The sequence below is a fragment of the Oncorhynchus clarkii genome, chromosome 12 (assembly GCF_045791955.1).
Source record: "Oncorhynchus clarkii lewisi isolate Uvic-CL-2024 chromosome 12, UVic_Ocla_1.0, whole genome shotgun sequence".
Taxonomy (NCBI): Eukaryota; Metazoa; Chordata; class Actinopteri; order Salmoniformes; family Salmonidae; genus Oncorhynchus; species Oncorhynchus clarkii.
The window spans coordinates 99,155,548-99,172,622 of record NC_092158.1 but is presented as its reverse complement, the minus strand read 5'-3'; the positions used below and the strand labels follow the sequence as shown (position 1 = coordinate 99,172,622).

Genomic DNA, 17,075 nt, shown 5'->3' with positions numbered 1-17,075 from the left:
CTCTCTCTCTCTCTCTCTCTCCCTCTCTCTCTCTCTCTCTCTCTTTCTCTCTCTCTTTCTCTCTCTCTTTCTCTCACTCTCTCTCTCTCTCTCTGTCTCTCTCTCTCTCTCTCTCTCTCTCTCTGTCTCTCTCTCTGTCTCTCTCTTTCTCTCTCTCTCTCTCTCTGTCTCTGTCTCTGTCTCTCTCTCTCTCTCTCTCTCTCTCGGTGCATGCTGGGAGTTTTTTGGAGTTTGAGTGTTTGGTGTGGAAAGCTCTATCCTAACTAACTTTCTTGATTCTTTTATTTACATGTTATTTTCTATGGTGGAGGGTTAATGAAATATTTGTTTTTAGCGGTATCCAAGGTTTTCTTTTTCAAAGTTAGGGTGGAAGAGGACAGAGTAACTTTCCTGGGGGTTGGAAGGTGTAGTGTGCGCAATGGCTTCTCAGCCTAGCGCGGAGGAGACGCTGTCGATACAGCATGGATTCAGGTGTGTTCCTGAGAACGGAGTTAAGGTGGAGGAGGTTCTGCTCGCGGTCGGTGAACAGGTAGGAGCTGAGTTTATACATTCTGCTTCTAGAATGAACAAAGCTGTGGTTGTGTTCATGAAAAGGGCTAATTTGGTCGGTAGGCTAATTGCTAGCGGAATATTTGTAAGGGATGTGTTGGTGTCAATTTCACCTCTCTCTACCCCTTCAACAAGAGTTGTAGTGGCAAATTTGCCTCCGTTTATTACGGATGATCAAATTAGGAAAGAGCTGAGTCGTTTTGGTAAGTTTGCTAGCGGTTTCCGTGTACTGTCAGCAGGTTTTCAGGCAGATGCCGTTAAGCACGTTGTTTCGTTCAGGAGGCAAGTGTTTATGTTTCTGAACAATAATGAGCAACAGCTAAATGTGCATTTTAAAGTGAGGCATGGGGAGGGGCTCTATGCCGGTTTTGCCAGCACAGATAGTCTACGGTGTTTTGAATGTGGGGATTTGGGGCACAAGAGTTTTGCGTGCCCACATAAAGGCCATAGACAAGGTGAAGGTACAACGGCAGGTGGGGGAAATCGAGGTCAAAATGCAGGGGGTAAGGAGATGCAGATAGCAGAGGCTGGGCCTAGTCAGTCTAGAGATGGTGGTGTAGATGAGGCTGGGCCTAGTCAGGCTAGAGATGGTAGGGTTGTGGAGGCTGGGTCTAGTCAGGCTAGAGATGGTGGAGAAGCAGAGGCTGGGTCTAGTCAGGCTAGAGATGGTAGGGTAGTGGAGGCTGGGTCTAGTCAGGCTAGAGATGGTGGAGAAGCAGAGGCTGGGTCTAGTCAGGCTAGAGATGGTGGGGTAGCTGAGGCTGGGCCTAGACATGCTATGGAGGGTGGTGCAGATGATGCTGGGCCGAGTCATGCTATGGAGGGTGGTGTAGCTGAGGCTGGCCCTAGTCATGCTATGGAGGGTGGTGCAGATGATGCTGGGCCTAGTCATGCTATGGAGGGTGGTGTAGCTGAGGCTGGCCCTAGTCATGCTATGGAGGGTGGTGCAGATGATACTGCGTCTAGTCAGGTTATTCTAGTGGATGAGGAGAGTATAGTGGGGAAGTGTAAGAGATTAGGGGGGGAGGAGGAGGGTGTCAAGAGGAAAAAGAAAAAGGGTGTGGACAAAGGCACCATGGAAATGTTGCCTGTTGCTGTGGGTGAGGCCCTAACCAGAGAGAAAGGGCAGGTGGTCAGGGTGGGAGATAGAGAAGAGGAGGAAAGTGAGTCTGAGGAAGAGGATGAGGAGTTATTTTTTTCAGACTCCTCTTCAATTGGCCCGGAGCTGACAGCCAGTCAACCCGAGGGGTCTAAGTACACGTTGAGAGAACTGACAAGGTTCCTGAATGAGACTAAGGGGAAAAAAGTTAATCTTGAGGCTTTTTTTCCTGATCCTAGAAAGTTTGTAAGATCAGTACAACATGCTATGAGAAATGAGGGGCATGGTGTCCTCTCACCCAGGAAACGGTTTAGGTTGAGGAAGTGGGTCACAACAGTGCGTAAAGGTTTACCTTCAGACACTGTTTAAATGTTTAATTTCTTACTGACACTGGGGCTTTTTGAGCTTTGCTATTGGTCTATTTCTCTGCTGGCTTTTCTCCCACTTCTTATGGAGACTCTTCGGGTAGGCTCGCTCAATATAAATGGCGCCAGAGATGCGGGAAAGAGGAGTGTGTTGGGTGAATATGTAAAACAAAAAAAAGTACAGGTGTTGTTTCTGCAGGAGACGCATAGTGATGTGGTGAATGAAGTTGATTGGGGGCTCTGGTGGAAAGGGGCAAGTGTGTTGAGCCATGGGACAAATCTTAGTGCAGGGGTGGCAGTCCTTTTTGCACCGGGTCTGGCTGTAAAAATTTGCTCCTCAAAGGAGGTGTGTAGGGGTAGGTTGCTTGTTGTTAAAGCAGAAATTAACAACATGTGTTTTGTCTTTATAAATGTGTATGCGCCTAACACAGGGAGAGAAAGAGGGGTTCTATTTGGGAGTCTTAGACAGGAACTCTCACAAGTAGCGCCTGAGGAGACGCTGGTGATCGGAGGTGACTGGAACTGTACAATGGATTTTACAAAAGACAGAAATGGGGAAGAGCCTCATTCAGTGTCAGTGGGAGTGTTAAGGGATATCTTTAATCAGTTTGACCTAGTGGATGTTTGGAGAACTAAACATCCAAACACAAGACAGTATACGTGGGTGAAGGTTTTTGGGGCTAGGGTGAGTGCAGCTCGACTTGATCGTTTTTACATGTCCAGGAATCAGAGCAATAGGCTACTGGGTGCTACCATTCTCCCAGTGGGGTTTTCGGATCACCACATAACCATGGCTCGGCTGTCTATTTCACCAGGGCCCCGGCAGGCATCTTATTGGAAGTTCAATGTAAAGCTCTTACAAGATGCCACTTTTTGCTCAGGTTTCCAGACTTTTTGGGAAAGATGGGGGCAGCGAAGAGAGGAGTATGAGTCTCTGAGTCAATGGTGGGATGTGGGGAAAGTGCAAATTAGGCTTTTCTGTCAACAGTATACTGCTCTCTCATCCTCAGAGGCTAGGAGAGTATTGGGGGAACTAGAGCGGTGTATTAGTGAGATGGAGGTAGAGATGGTGGGGCAAGGCAATGTAGGCCTCCAGGCTAACTTAGCCGAATTACGTAGGGACCTGGGCAGTTTTTTCCAGGTTAAAGCAAAGGGAGCACTTGTAAGAGCTAGGTTCTCCATGCTCAAGGAGATGGATGCTCCCAGCTCCTTCTTCTTTGGTTTGGAAAGACAGAGCAGTGAAGCCAAGGGTATGCATTGTCTACGGCTGTCTGATGGGCGGGTGACCTCTGTGGTGGGGGAGATGCGGGAGCGGACTGTGGAGTTTTATACTGAATTGTATAGGGCAGAAATGTGTGATCCTATGTGTGCTCAGGTCTTGTTCGCAGGACTCCCTAAGCTCTCTCGGGCACAGAGGGATGAAATGGACATTCCTCTGTTGTCACATGAACTGGCAGAGGCAGTAACCCAGATGTCCCCCGGTCGTGCACCTGGGGTCGATGGACTTCCAGTGGAATTTTACAAAAAATTCTGGGGAACAATTGGACAGGATTTATTTTGCGTGTTGCGTGAATGCGTCGGGGTAGGAGAGTTGCCGATGAGCTGCCGTCGGGCGGCTCTGACTCTCCTGCCCAAAAAAGGGGACTTGTGTGAACTTAAGAACTGGAGGCCTGTGGCATTACTCTGTGCGGACTACAAGATTTTTGCCAAGGTCCTCTCTAACAGACTGAAGTCCCATCTGGACTCTATAATACACAAGGACCAGACATATTGTGTACCGGGACGCTCAATCACGGACAACTTGTTCTTGATTAGGGACATGTTGGACTTGTCGAGAGGTTCTAATGTGAACTTTGGACTGGTCTCTTTAGATCAAGAGAAGGCTTTTGATAGAGTGGATCATGAGTATCTGTTTAATGTGATGTCTGTGTTTGGGTTTGGGAAGAGGTTTGTGACCTGTGTGAAGCTGTTGTATGCTGGGGCGTCATGTATGGTTAAGGTGGGAGGGGGGCTCAGTAGGCCAGTCTGGGTGAGACGGGGTATTAGACAAGGATGCCCTCTATCTGGGCAGCTGTACACACTAGCCATTGAGCCTTTTTTAGGACTGCTACGCAGGAGACTGCGGGGAGTGTGCTGGACAGGCATGGATGTGGTGACAGGAATAGCAGTCTCAGCATATGCAGATGATGTTTCTGTGATGGTCAGGGATGGGCAAGATATGCAGGAACTAGAGACTAGTCTGAAGGTGTACGAGGGAGCTTCATCAGCTAAGGTAAACTGGGGAAAGAGCAAAGCTCTGTTATGTGGGGCATGGGGGGATAGGGCTCCTCCTCTGCTTCCAGGGGGTTTGCAGTGGGGTTGTGAAGGGCTTAAAGTGTTGGGGGTGTACCTGGGCTCGGAGAGGTGGGTCAGCAAGAACTGGGAGGGGCTGTCACAGGCAGTGGTGTCAAGACTGGCCAGGTGGAGGTGGCTCCTGTCCCAAGTGTCATATAGAGGGAGGGTGCTGATAATCAACAACCTGGTGGCATCTTCCTTGTGGCATAAACTGGCTGTCCTCAACCCCCCCGCCGGTCTGCTTGCAGACCTGCAACGCAAGCTGGTGGACTTCTTTTGGTCGGGACATCACTGGCTGAAGGCAGCAGTTTTGTACATGACCGTCCACGAAGGAGGACAGGGCCTGGTGGAGCTGGAGAGCAGGATGGCTGCGTTCCGACTAAAGGCGGTGCAGAGACTGCTGTACCACACTGATGTTGGCTGGAGGGAACCAGCATGCGCGCTGCTGAGGAGAGCTGGCGGATTAGGGTTGGACCGGCAGCTGTTCCTCATGAAGCTGGAGAGGCTGAGTACAGCAGGTCTCTCAGAGTTTTACTCTGCGGTGCTGAGGGCCTGGCAGCTGCTAAGGCCCACACGAGAAGGGGGTGTGGAGCCTGGGCAGTGGGTGTGGGAGGAGCCTATCTTCCACAACCCAGCCATCCCTTTGAGATCGGTTCAGTCGGCCACCCTGCAGAGGCAATTGATGGCAGGGGGTTTACAAAGGCTGGGTGACCTGAGACTGCTGGGAGAGGAGGGGTGGAAAACCCCGGAGGTCTTGGCGCAACAAACAGGAATAACGTCTCTTAGGCTGCTGGAGAGATTCAGGAGGCACTGTCTGAGCCGGTAAGGGGGGTGTTTGAGAGGCCAAAGGGAGAGGGGCCACCAATGTTCCCGCCACTGCAGGTGATGGCAGAGACTGGAGACTGGCAAGGGGGTCTGGAGGACTTGTTAGATTTTAACACTCCGAGCCTGGGGGAGTTTGAGGGGGTGGGAGGTAAAGCCCTCTACAACCTCTGCGTTAAGGTTAGGAGCATTAGAAGCCTAACAGGAGTGAAGGCACATCAGTGGCAGGGGGTATGTGGGGCGGAGAGTATGGTGGGTTTTAGATGGAGGGCGCTCTACAAACCCCCAGTACCAAAGAGGTCAGGGGACCTCCAGTGGAGGGTTCTTCATGGAGCCCTGGCCACTAACAGCTGGTTGGCACGGGTTGATCCGGGAATTGGGCAGGGGTGTCCTTTCTGTCAAATGAAAGAAACTGTAATTCATGTGTTTTCTGTGTGCACCAGGTTAATGCCATTAATGTCTCTGTTGGAATGTCTGTGTGACAGGTTGGGGGTGTTTTTTGCTGTTGGGATGTTTATAATGGGATACAGGTATTCGAGTAAGGAGAAAGAAAAATGTGTTTTGTTGAATTTTCTGTTTGCTCAGGCAAAGTTAGCTATTTGGCTAACAAGGAGGAACAGGGTTAAAGGTGGGGGGATAACAGACCCTTTACTACTGTTTAATGGGATGGTCTCTGCGCGCCTTAGGGTTGAGTTTGAGTTCTATAAAATGATCAAATGTGTGGAGATGTTTGAGGAGATATGGTGTGTTGGGGGGGCTGTCTGTATTGCTGGGGAAGATGTTTTGGATATACGGTTGTAGGAGAGGGTTTTTTGTGTATGGGTTTTTGTATCATGTGGTAGATGGAAAGATGAGTATGGTACATGAATGCAGTACAGGATATATTTTTTATTTATTTTTTTATTTATTTTTTTTATTTTAGGAGTGGGGGGGGTGAGTTTTAAATGAATTGAGAATGTTTCAATAAAGAAAGACCAAAAGTCAAAAGTCTCTCTCTCTCTCTCTCTCTCCCCCAAGAGAGTGCATTATAGCATATTTATGTATTCGCTCTCTCCCTCCCCTCCCCCTCTCTCAGATATGCACGGGACATTCATGGTGTTGCTTCCTCTCAGCATGATCATCATGGTTGTCGGGGGACTGATGGGGTTCATCGGCCTGCTGGCCAGAGCTTACCTACTACTGCTGATGACTGGTGTACTGTTACTACTGGGAGGTAAGCACCCTATACCTTATACCCTACACCCCATACCCTATACAATATATCTTATACCCTATACCCTATGCCTTATACCCTATACCTTATACCCTACACCCTATACCGTACACCCTATACCCTACACCCTATACCCTACACCCTATACCCTACACCCTATACCCTACACCCTATACCCTACACCTTATACCCTACACCCTATACCCTACACCCTATACCCTACACCCTATACCCTACACCCTATACCCTACACCCTATACCCTACACCCTATACCCTACACCTTATACCCTACACCCTATACCCTACGCCCTATACCCTACACCCTATACCCTACACCCTATACCCTACACCCTATACCCTACACCCTATACCCTATACCCTATACCCTACACCCTATACCCTATACCCTATACCCTACACCCTATACCCTACACCCTATACCGTACACCCTATACAAGCCCCACCACGACAGTTTATATTCATTTATATTCAAAGTACCCAGAAATATACATGTAATCATTTCACCAACGGAGTTACAGTTCATATGAGGACAACAGTCAATTAAAATGCATTGATTTGGTCCTAATCTATGGATCTCACATGACTTAGACTACAGGTATTTATTGTACCTTTATTTAACGGCAGGTTGTTACCTCGTCGCTCGGGGATTTGATCTAACAACCTTTCAGTTAGTGGCCCAACACTCTAACCACTAGGCTACCTGACGCCCTACACTCTAACCACTAGGCTACATACCACCTCCACACTCTAACCACTAGGCTACATACCACCTCCACACTCTAACCACTAGGCTACATACCACCTCTACACTATAACCACTAGGCTACATACCACCTCTACACTATAACCACTAGGCTACCTACCACCTCCACACTCTAACCACTAGGCTACATACCACCTCTACACTATAACCACTAGGCTACATACCACCTCCACACTCTAACCACTAGGCTACATACCACCTCTACACTATAACCACTAGGCTACATACCACCTCCACACTCTAACCACTAGGCTACATACCACCTCTACACTATAACCACTAGGCTACATACCACCTCCACACTCTAACCACTAGGCTACATACCACCTCTACACTCTAACCAATAGGCTACCTACCACCTCCACACTCTAACCACTAGGCTACATACCACCTCTACACTATAACCACTAGGCTACCTACCACCTCCACACTCTAACCACTAGGCTACCTGCCAACTCTACACTCTAACCACTAGGCTACCTGCCACCTCCACACTATAACCACTAGGCTACCTGCCACCTCTACACTCTAACCACTAGGCTACCTGACGCCTCTACACTCTAACCACTAGGCTACCCTGCCGCCTCTACACTCTAACCACTAGGCTACCTGCCAAATCTACACTCTAACCACTAGGCTACCTGCCACCTCTACACTCAGTGTGTGTATCCCTAGTGGTCAGTATGTCCCTGTGTCTCCCTAGTGGTCAGTTTGTCCCTGTGTCTCCCTAGTGGTCAGTATGTCCCTGTGTCTCCCTAGTGGTCAGTATGTCCCTGTGTCTCCCTAGTGGTCAGTATGTCCCTGTGTCTCCCTAGTGGTCAGTATGCCCCTGTGTCTCCCTAGTGGTCAGTATGTCCCTGTCTCCCTAGTGGTCAGTATGTCCCTGTGTCTTCCTAGTGGTCAGTATGTCCCTGTGGCTCCCTAGTGGTCAGTATGTCCCTGTGTCTCCCTAGTGGTCAGTTTGTCCCTGTGGCTCCCTAGTGGTCAGTATGTCCCTGTGTCTCCCTAGTGGTCAGTATGTCCCTGTGTCTCCCTAGTGGTCAGTATGTCCCTGTGTCTCCCTAGTGGTCAGTATGTCCCTGTGCCTCCCTAGTGGTCAGTATGTCCCTGTGTCTCCCTAGTGGTCAGTATGTCCCTGTGTCTCCCTAGTGGTCAGTATGTTCCTGTGTCTCCCTAGTGTTCAGTATGTCCCTGTGTCTCCCTAGTGGTCAGTATGTCCCTCTGTCTCCCTAGTGGTCAGTATGTCCCTGTGTCTCCCTAGTGGTCAGTATGTCCCTGTGTCTCCCTAGTGGTCAGTATGCCCCTGTGTCTCCCTAGTGGTCAGTATGTCCCTGTCTCCCTAGTGGTCAGTATGTCCCTGTGTCTCCCTAGTGGTCAGTATGTCCCTGTGTCTCCCTAGTGGTCAGTATGTCCCTGTGTCTCCCTAGTGGTCAGTTTGTCCCTGTGGCTCCCTAGTGGTCAGTATGTCCCTGTGTCTCCCTAGTGGTCAGTATGTCCCTGTGTCTCCCTAGTGGTCAGTATGTCCCTGTGTCTCCCTAGTGGTCAGTATGTCCCTGTGCCTCCCTAGTGGTCAGTATGTCCCTGTGTCTACCTAGTGGTCAGTATGTCCCTGTGTCTCCCTAGTGGTCAGTATGTTCCTGTGTCTCCCTAGTGTTCAGTATGTCCCTGTGTCTCCCTAGTGGTCAGTATGTCCCTGTGTCTCCCTAGTGGTCAGTATGTCCCTGTGGCTCCCTAGTGGTCAGTATGTCCCTGTGTCTCCCTAGTGGTCAGTTTGTCCCTGTGGCTCCCTAGTGGTCAGTATGTCCCTGTGTCTCCCTAGTGGTCAGTATGTCCCTGTGTCTCCCTAGTGGTCAGTATGTCCCTGTGTCTCCCTAGTGGTCAGTATGTCCCTGTGCCTCCCTAGTGGTCAGTATGTCCCTGTGTCTACCTAGTGGTCAGTATGTCCCTGTGTCTCCCTAGTGGTCAGTATGTTCCTGTGTCTCCCTAGTGTTCAGTATGTCCCTGTGTCTCCCTAGTGGTCAGTATGTCCCTGTGTCTCCCTAGTGGTCAGTATGTCCCTGTGTCTCCCTAGTGGTCAGTATGTCCCTTTGTCTCCCTAGTGGTCAGTATGCCCCTGTGTCTCCCTAGTGGTCAGTATGTCCCTGTGTCTCCCTAGTGGTCAGTATGTCCCTGTGTCTCCCTAGTGGTCAGTATGTCCCTGTGTCTCCCTAGTGGTCAGTATGTCCCTGTGTCTCCCTAGTGGTCAGTATGTCCCTGTGTCTCCCTAGTGGTCAGTATGTCCCTGTGTCTCCCTAGTGGTCAGTATGTCCCTGTGTCTCCCTAGTGGTCAGTATGTCCCTGTGCCTCCCTAGTGGTCAGTATGTCCCTGTGTCTCCCTAGTGGTCAGTATGTCCCTGTGTCTCCCTAGTGGTCAGTATGTCCCTGTGTCTCCCTAGTGTTCAGTATGTCCCTGTGTCTCCCTAGTGGTCAGTATGTCCCTGTGTCTCCCTAGTGGTCAGTATGTCCCTGTGTCTCCCTAGTGGTCAGTATGTCCCTTTGTCTCCCTAGTGGTCAGTATGCCCCTGTGTCTCCCTAGTGGTCAGTATGTCCCTGTGTCTCCCTAGTGGTCAGTATGTCCCTGTGTCTCCCTAGTGGTCAGTATGTCCCTGTGTCTCCCTAGTGGTCAGTATGTCCCTGTGTCTCCCTAGTGGTCAGTATGTCCCTGTGTCTCCCTAGTGGTCAGTATGTCCCTGTGTCTCCCTAGTGGTCAGGATGTCCCTGTGTCTCCCTAGTGGTCAGTATGTCCCTGTGTCTCCCTAGTGGTCAGGATGTCCCTGTGTCTCCCTAGTGGTCAGTATGTCCCTGTGTCTCCCTAGTGGTCAGGATGTCCCTGTGTCTCCCTAGTGGTCAGTATGTCCCTGTGTCTCCCTAGTGGTCAGTATGTCCCTGTGTCTCCCTAGTGGTCAGTATGTCCCTGTGTCTCCCTAGTGGTCAGTATGTCCCTGTGTCTCCCTAGTGGTCAGTATGTCCCTGTGTCTCCCTAGTGGTCAGTATGTCCCTGTGTCTCCCTAGTGGTCAGTATGTCCCTGTGTCTCCCTAGTGGTCAGTATGTCCCTGTGTCTCCCTAGTGGTCAGTATGCCCCTGTGTCTCCCTAGTGGTCAGTATGTCCCTGTCTCCCTAGTGGTCAGTATGTCCCTGTGTCTTCCTAGTGGTCAGTATGTCCCTGTGGCTCCCTAGTGGTCAGTATGTCCCTGTGTCTCCCTAGTGGTCAGTTTGTCCCTGTGGCTCCCTAGTGGTCAGTATGTCCCTGTGTCTCCCTAGTGGTCAGTATGTCCCTGTGTCTCCCTAGTGGTCAGTATGTCCCTGTGTCTCCCTAGTGGTCAGTATGTCCCTGTGCCTCCCTAGTGGTCAGTATGTCCCTGTGTCTCCCTAGTGGTCAGTATGTCCCTGTGTCTCCCTAGTGGTCAGTATGTTCCTGTGTCTCCCTAGTGTTCAGTATGTCCCTGTGTCTCCCTAGTGGTCAGTATGTCCCTCTGTCTCCCTAGTGGTCAGTATGTCCCTGTGTCTCCCTAGTGGTCAGTATGTCCCTGTGTCTCCCTAGTGGTCAGTATGCCCCTGTGTCTCCCTAGTGGTCAGTATGTCCCTGTCTCCCTAGTGGTCAGTATGTCCCTGTGTCTCCCTAGTGGTCAGTATGTCCCTGTGGCTCCCTAGTGGTCAGTATGTCCCTGTGTCTCCCTAGTGGTCAGTTTGTCCCTGTGGCTCCCTAGTGGTCAGTATGTCCCTGTGTCTCCCTAGTGGTCAGTATGTCCCTGTGTCTCCCTAGTGGTCAGTATGTCCCTGTGTCTCCCTAGTGGTCAGTATGTCCCTGTGCCTCCCTAGTGGTCAGTATGTCCCTGTGTCTACCTAGTGGTCAGTATGTCCCTGTGTCTCCCTAGTGGTCAGTATGTTCCTGTGTCTCCCTAGTGTTCAGTATGTCCCTGTGTCTCCCTAGTGGTCAGTATGTCCCTGTGTCTCCCTAGTGGTCAGTATGTCCCTGTGGCTCCCTAGTGGTCAGTATGTCCCTGTGTCTCCCTAGTGGTCAGTTTGTCCCTGTGGCTCCCTAGTGGTCAGTATGTCCCTGTGTCTCCCTAGTGGTCAGTATGTCCCTGTGTCTCCCTAGTGGTCAGTATGTCCCTGTGTCTCCCTAGTGGTCAGTATGTCCCTGTGCCTCCCTAGTGGTCAGTATGTCCCTGTGTCTACCTAGTGGTCAGTATGTCCCTGTGTCTCCCTAGTGGTCAGTATGTTCCTGTGTCTCCCTAGTGTTCAGTATGTCCCTGTGTCTCCCTAGTGGTCAGTATGTCCCTGTGTCTCCCTAGTGGTCAGTATGTCCCTGTGTCTCCCTAGTGGTCAGTATGTCCCTTTGTCTCCCTAGTGGTCAGTATGCCCCTGTGTCTCCCTAGTGGTCAGTATGTCCCTGTGTCTCCCTAGTGGTCAGTATGTCCCTGTGTCTCCCTAGTGGTCAGTATGTCCCTGTGTCTCCCTAGTGGTCAGTATGTCCCTGTGTCTCCCTAGTGGTCAGTATGTCCCTGTGTCTCCCTAGTGGTCAGTATGTCCCTGTGTCTCCCTAGTGGTCAGTATGTCCCTGTGTCTCCCTAGTGGTCAGTATGTCCCTGTGCCTCCCTAGTGGTCAGTATGTCCCTGTGTCTCCCTAGTGGTCAGTATGTCCCTGTGTCTCCCTAGTGGTCAGTATGTCCCTGTGTCTCCCTAGTGTTCAGTATGTCCCTGTGTCTCCCTAGTGGTCAGTATGTCCCTGTGTCTCCCTAGTGGTCAGTATGTCCCTGTGTCTCCCTAGTCCCTGTGTCTCCCAGTATGCCCCTGTGTCTCCCTAGTGGTCAGTATGTCCCTGTGTCTCCCTAGTGGTCAGTATGTCCCTGTGTCTCCCTAGTGGTCAGTATGTCCCTGTGTCTCCCTAGTGGTCAGTATGTCCCTGTGTCTCCCTAGTGGTCAGTATGTCCCTGTGTCTCCCTAGTGGTCAGTATGTCCCTGTGTCTCCCTAGTGGTCAGTATGTCCCTGTGTCTCCCTAGTGGTCAGGATGTCCCTGTGTCTCCCTAGTGGTCAGTATGTCCCTGTGTCTCCCTAGTGGTCAGGATGTCCCTGTGTCTCCCTAGTGGTCAGTATGTCCCTGTGTCTCCCTAGTGGTCAGGATGTCCCTGTGTCTCCCTAGTGGTCAGTATGTCCCTGTGTCTCCCTAGTGGTCAGTATGTCCCTGTGTCTCCCTAGTGGTCAGTATGTCCCTGTGTCTCCCTAGTGGTCAGTATGTCCCTGTGTCTCCCTAGTGGTCAGTATGTCCCTGTGTCTCCCTAGTGGTCAGTATGTCCCTGTGTCTCCCTAGTGGTCAGTATGTCCCTGTGTCTCCCTAGTGGTCAGTATGTCCCTGTGGCTCCCTAGTGGTCAGTATGTCCCTGTGGCTCCCTAGTGGTCAGTATGTCCCTGTGTCTCCCTAGTGGTCAGGATGTCCCTGTGTCTCCCTAGTGGTCAGGATGTCCCTGTGTCTCCCTAGTGGTCAGTATGTCCCTGTGTCTCCCTAGTGGTCAGTATGTCCCTGTGGCTCCCTAGTGGTCAGTATGTCCCTGTGTCTCCCTAGTGGTCAGGATGTCCCTGTGTCTCCCTAGTGGTCAGGATGTCCCTGTGTCTCCCTTGTGGTCAGGATGTCCCTGTGTCTCCCTAGTGGTCAGGATGTCCCTGTGTCTCCCTAGTAGTCAGTATGTCCCTGTGTCTCCCTAGTGGTCAGTATGTCCCTGTGGCTCCCTAGTGGTCAGTATGTCCCTGTGTCTCCCTAGTGGTCAGGATGTCCCTGTGTCTCCCTAGTGGTCAGGATGTCCCTGTGTCTCCCTAGTGGTCAGGATGTCCCTGTGTCTCCCTAGTAGTCAGTATGTCCCTGTGTCTCCCTAGTGGTCAGTATGTCCCTGTGGCTCCCTAGTGGTCAGTATGTCCCTGTGTCTCCCTAGTGGTCAGGATGTCCCTGTGTCTCCCTAGTGGTCAGGATGTCCCTGTGTCTCCCTAGTGGTCAGGATGTCCCTGTGTCTCCCTAGTGGTCAGTATGTCCTTGTGTCTCCCTAGTGGTCAGTATGTCCCTGTGTCTCCCTAGTGGTCAGTATGTCCCTGTGTCTCCCTAGTGGTCAGTATGTCCCTGTGTCTCCCTAGTGGTCAGTATGTCCCTGTGTCTCCCTAGTGGTCAGTATGTCCCTGTGTCTCCCTAGTGGTCAGTATGTCCCTGTGTCTCCCTAGTGGTCAGTATGTCCCTGTGTCTCCCTAGTGGTCAGTATGTCCCTGTGGCTCCCTAGTGGTCAGTATGTCCCTGTGTCTCCCTAGTGGTCAGGATGTCCCTGTGTCTCCCTAGTGGTCAGGATGTCCCTGTGTCTCCCTAGTGGTCAGTATGTCCCTGTGTCTCCCTAGTGGTCAGTATGTCCCTGTGGCTCCCTAGTGGTCAGTATGTCCCTGTGTCTCCCTAGTGGTCAGGATGTCCCTGTGTCTCCCTAGTGGTCAGGATGTCCCTGTGTCTCCCTTGTGGTCAGGATGTCCCTGTGTCTCCCTAGTGGTCAGGATGTCCCTGTGTCTCCCTAGTAGTCAGTATGTCCCTGTGTCTCCCTAGTGGTCAGTATGTCCCTGTGGCTCCCTAGTGGTCAGTATGTCCCTGTGTCTCCCTAGTGGTCAGTATGTCCCTGTGTCTCCCTAGTGGTCAGGATGTCCCTGTGTCTCCCTAGTGGTCAGGATGTCCCTGTGTCTCCCTAGTAGTCAGTATGTCCCTGTGTCTCCCTAGTGGTCAGTATGTCCCTGTGGCTCCCTAGTGGTCAGTATGTCCCTGTGTCTCCCTAGTGGTCAGGATGTCCCTGTGTCTCCCTAGTGGTCAGGATGTCCCTGTGTCTCCCTAGTGGTCAGGATGTCCCTGTGTCTCCCTAGTGGTCAGGATGTCCCTGTGTCTCCCTAGTGGTCAGTATGTCCCTGTGTCTCCCTAGTGGTCAGTATGTCCCTGTGTCTCCCTAGTGGTCAGTATGTCCCTGTGTCTCCCTAGTGGTCAGTATGTCCCTGTGTCTCCCTAGTGGTCAGTATGTCCCTGTGTCTCCCTAGTGGTCAGTATGTCCCTGTCATTTGGTATTTTATCAGTAAACACACTCCTTTTCCCCATTTCCCTCCCTCCCTCCCTCCCTCCCTCCCTCCCTCCCTCCAGCTCTGTCCTCACTAACAGGGGTGAGTGTGTACATGGCCTACTCTGCTGCAGTCTTCCAGGAGGCTCTGTGTCTGGCTGAGCAGATGGGGGTCAATATGGAGGGGGTCCAGATCCTGTTTGGCTGGTCTCTGGTCCTGTCCTGGATCTCTAGTGGAACACAGCTATTCACCTCCGCTGGCTTCCTGCTGGCCTGCAGAACCATCACTACACAGAGACAGGAACTGAAATTATGAGACATGGAGGGAGGGGAGAGAGAGGAGGAGAGAGAGGGAGGAGGCTTCCTGCTGGCCTGCAGAACCATCACTACACAGAGACAGGAACTGAACTTATGCGACATGGAGGGAGGGGGAGAGAGAAGGAGCGAGAGAAGCAGGAGGAGGAGAGAGAGGGAGGAGGAGAGAGAGGGAGGAAGCTTCCTGCTGGCCTGCAGAACCATCACTACACAGAGACAGGAACTGAAATTATGAGACATGGAGGGAGGGGGAGAGAGAAGGAGCGAGAGAAGCAGGAGGAGGAGAGAGAGGGAGGAGGCTTCCTGCTGGCCTGCAGAACCATCACTACACAGAGACAGGAACTGAAATTATGAGACATGGAGGGAGGGGGAGAGAGAGGGAGCGAGAGAAGCAGGAGGAGGAGAGAGAGGGAGGAGTAAAGAGAGGGAGGAGGAAAGAGAGGGAGGAGGAGAGAGAGGGGGAAGAGGAAAGAAAGGGAGGAGGAGAGAGAGGGAGGAGGAGAGAGAGGGAGGAGGAGAGAGAGGGAGGAGGAGAGAGAGGGAAGAGGAAAGAGAGGGAGGAGGGAAGAGGAGAGAGAGGGAGGAGGAGAGAGAGGGAGGAGGAGAGAGAGGGAGGAGGAAAGAGAGGGAAGAGGAAAGAAAGGGAGGAGGAGAGAGAGGGAGGAGGAGAGAGAGGGAGGAGGAAAGAGAGGGAGCGAGAGAAGCAGGAGGATGGAGGGAGAAAAACATGTTTTCTTGAATTTTTACAATTTTGACTTTGCAGCTGGCCTATCTATGGGAAAAATCACTCCGTTCTGCCTCCAGGACAAGACTCATGACAATAAACGTCGACCTGCATCCTTGATGCAATTCAACTCGGTCCTCTCTCTTGTCTTGACATATCCATTTGATTGGTTAAGCCACAAGGTGTACCTGGAGGGGAGGAGTGTTCATGTACCCGGGAAAATGTCACACAGTTAAAGGGGGACAATCTGTGATTGCTACATCCATCTTCTAGACACTTTTAGTGGTGGTGTGAACACATTGATGTTTGAACAGCAGATTTCCCCTTTAAGTGTAGATGTCTTGATGTGGTCAGGAAGGAAACACCCTTCCCTGCACCACCTTAACTGGCTCCCAGTCAAACTACACCTCACCTACAAGAAACTACACCTCCCCTACAAGAAACTACACCTCCCCTACAAGAAACTACACCTCCCCTACAAGAAACTACACCTCCCCTACAAGAAACTACACCTCCCCTACAAGAAACTATACCTCCCCTACAAGAAACTACACCTCACCTACAAGAAACTACACCTCCCCTACAAGAAACTACACCTCCCCTACAAGAAACTACACCTCCCCTACAAGAAACTACACCTCACCTACAAGAAACTATACCTCCCCTACAAGAAACTACACCTCCCCTACAAGAAACTATACCTCCCCTACAAGAAACTACACCTCACCTACAAGAAACTACACCTCACCTACAAGAAACTACACCTCCCCTACAAGAAATTACACCTCCCCTACAATAAACTACACCTCACCTACAAGAAACTATACCTCCCCTACAAGAAACTACACCTCAACTACAAGAAACTACACCTCGCCTCCTCAGTCTGGCTTTCTCCTCAGTCTGGCTTTCTCCTCAGTCTGGCTTTCTACTCAGTCTGGCTCTCTCCTCAGTCTGGCTTTCTCCTCAGCGTAGCCCAGCTAAACACAGCATCATATGATGCAAAATGCAAAAAAACAACAAGGTTTTGCATGAAATATTCATTTTAAGGTAATTAGCTTCAAATATTATATTATTTTGATTGTCTTTTTTTATTTTATATTTTCCTGGGTCTGTTTTTGCTGTAAAGTTTTCTTGTTTTTTTAGAAAGGTACTTTAAATTCAGACAGAACACTGACACAATACACACATTCAGACAGAACACTGATACAATACACACATTCAGACATAACACTGATACAATACACACATTCAGACTGAACACTGATACAATACACACATTCAGACAGAACACTGACACAATACACACATTCAGACATAACACTGATACAATACACACATTCAGACAGAACACTGACACAATACACACATTCAGACAGAACACTGACACAATACACACATTCAGACAGAACACTGACACAATACACACATTCAGACAGAACACTGACACAATACACACATTCAGCCAGAACACTGACACAATACACACATTCAGACAGAACACTGACACAATACACACATTCAGACTGAACACTGACACAATACACACATTCAGCCAGAACACTGACACAATACACACATTCAGACAGAACACTGACACAATACACACATTCAGACAGAACACTGACACAATACACACATTCAGACAGAACACTGATACAATACACACATTCAGACAGAACACTGACACAATACACACATTCAGCCAGAACACTGACACAATACACACATTCAGCCAGAACACTGACACAATACACACATTCAGCC

General features: G+C 50.6%; 1 protein-coding gene across 1 annotated transcript in view; it reads left to right on the top strand.

Annotated features, from left to right (window-relative positions):
• The window catches only part of LOC139421739 (transmembrane protein 114-like), an 82,734-nt gene extending 67,881 nt beyond the window's left edge, over positions 1–14,853 (top strand). Inside the window, exons 3-4 of the mRNA XM_071172860.1 lie at positions 6,245–6,382; positions 14,356–14,853. Of these exons, the coding sequence (XP_071028961.1) occupies positions 6,245–6,382; positions 14,356–14,588 (371 nt within the window). The 3' untranslated portion in view covers positions 14,589–14,853. The remainder of the gene's footprint in view (positions 1–6,244; positions 6,383–14,355) is intronic.
• The last annotated feature ends 2,222 nt before the right edge of the window (positions 14,854–17,075 follow it).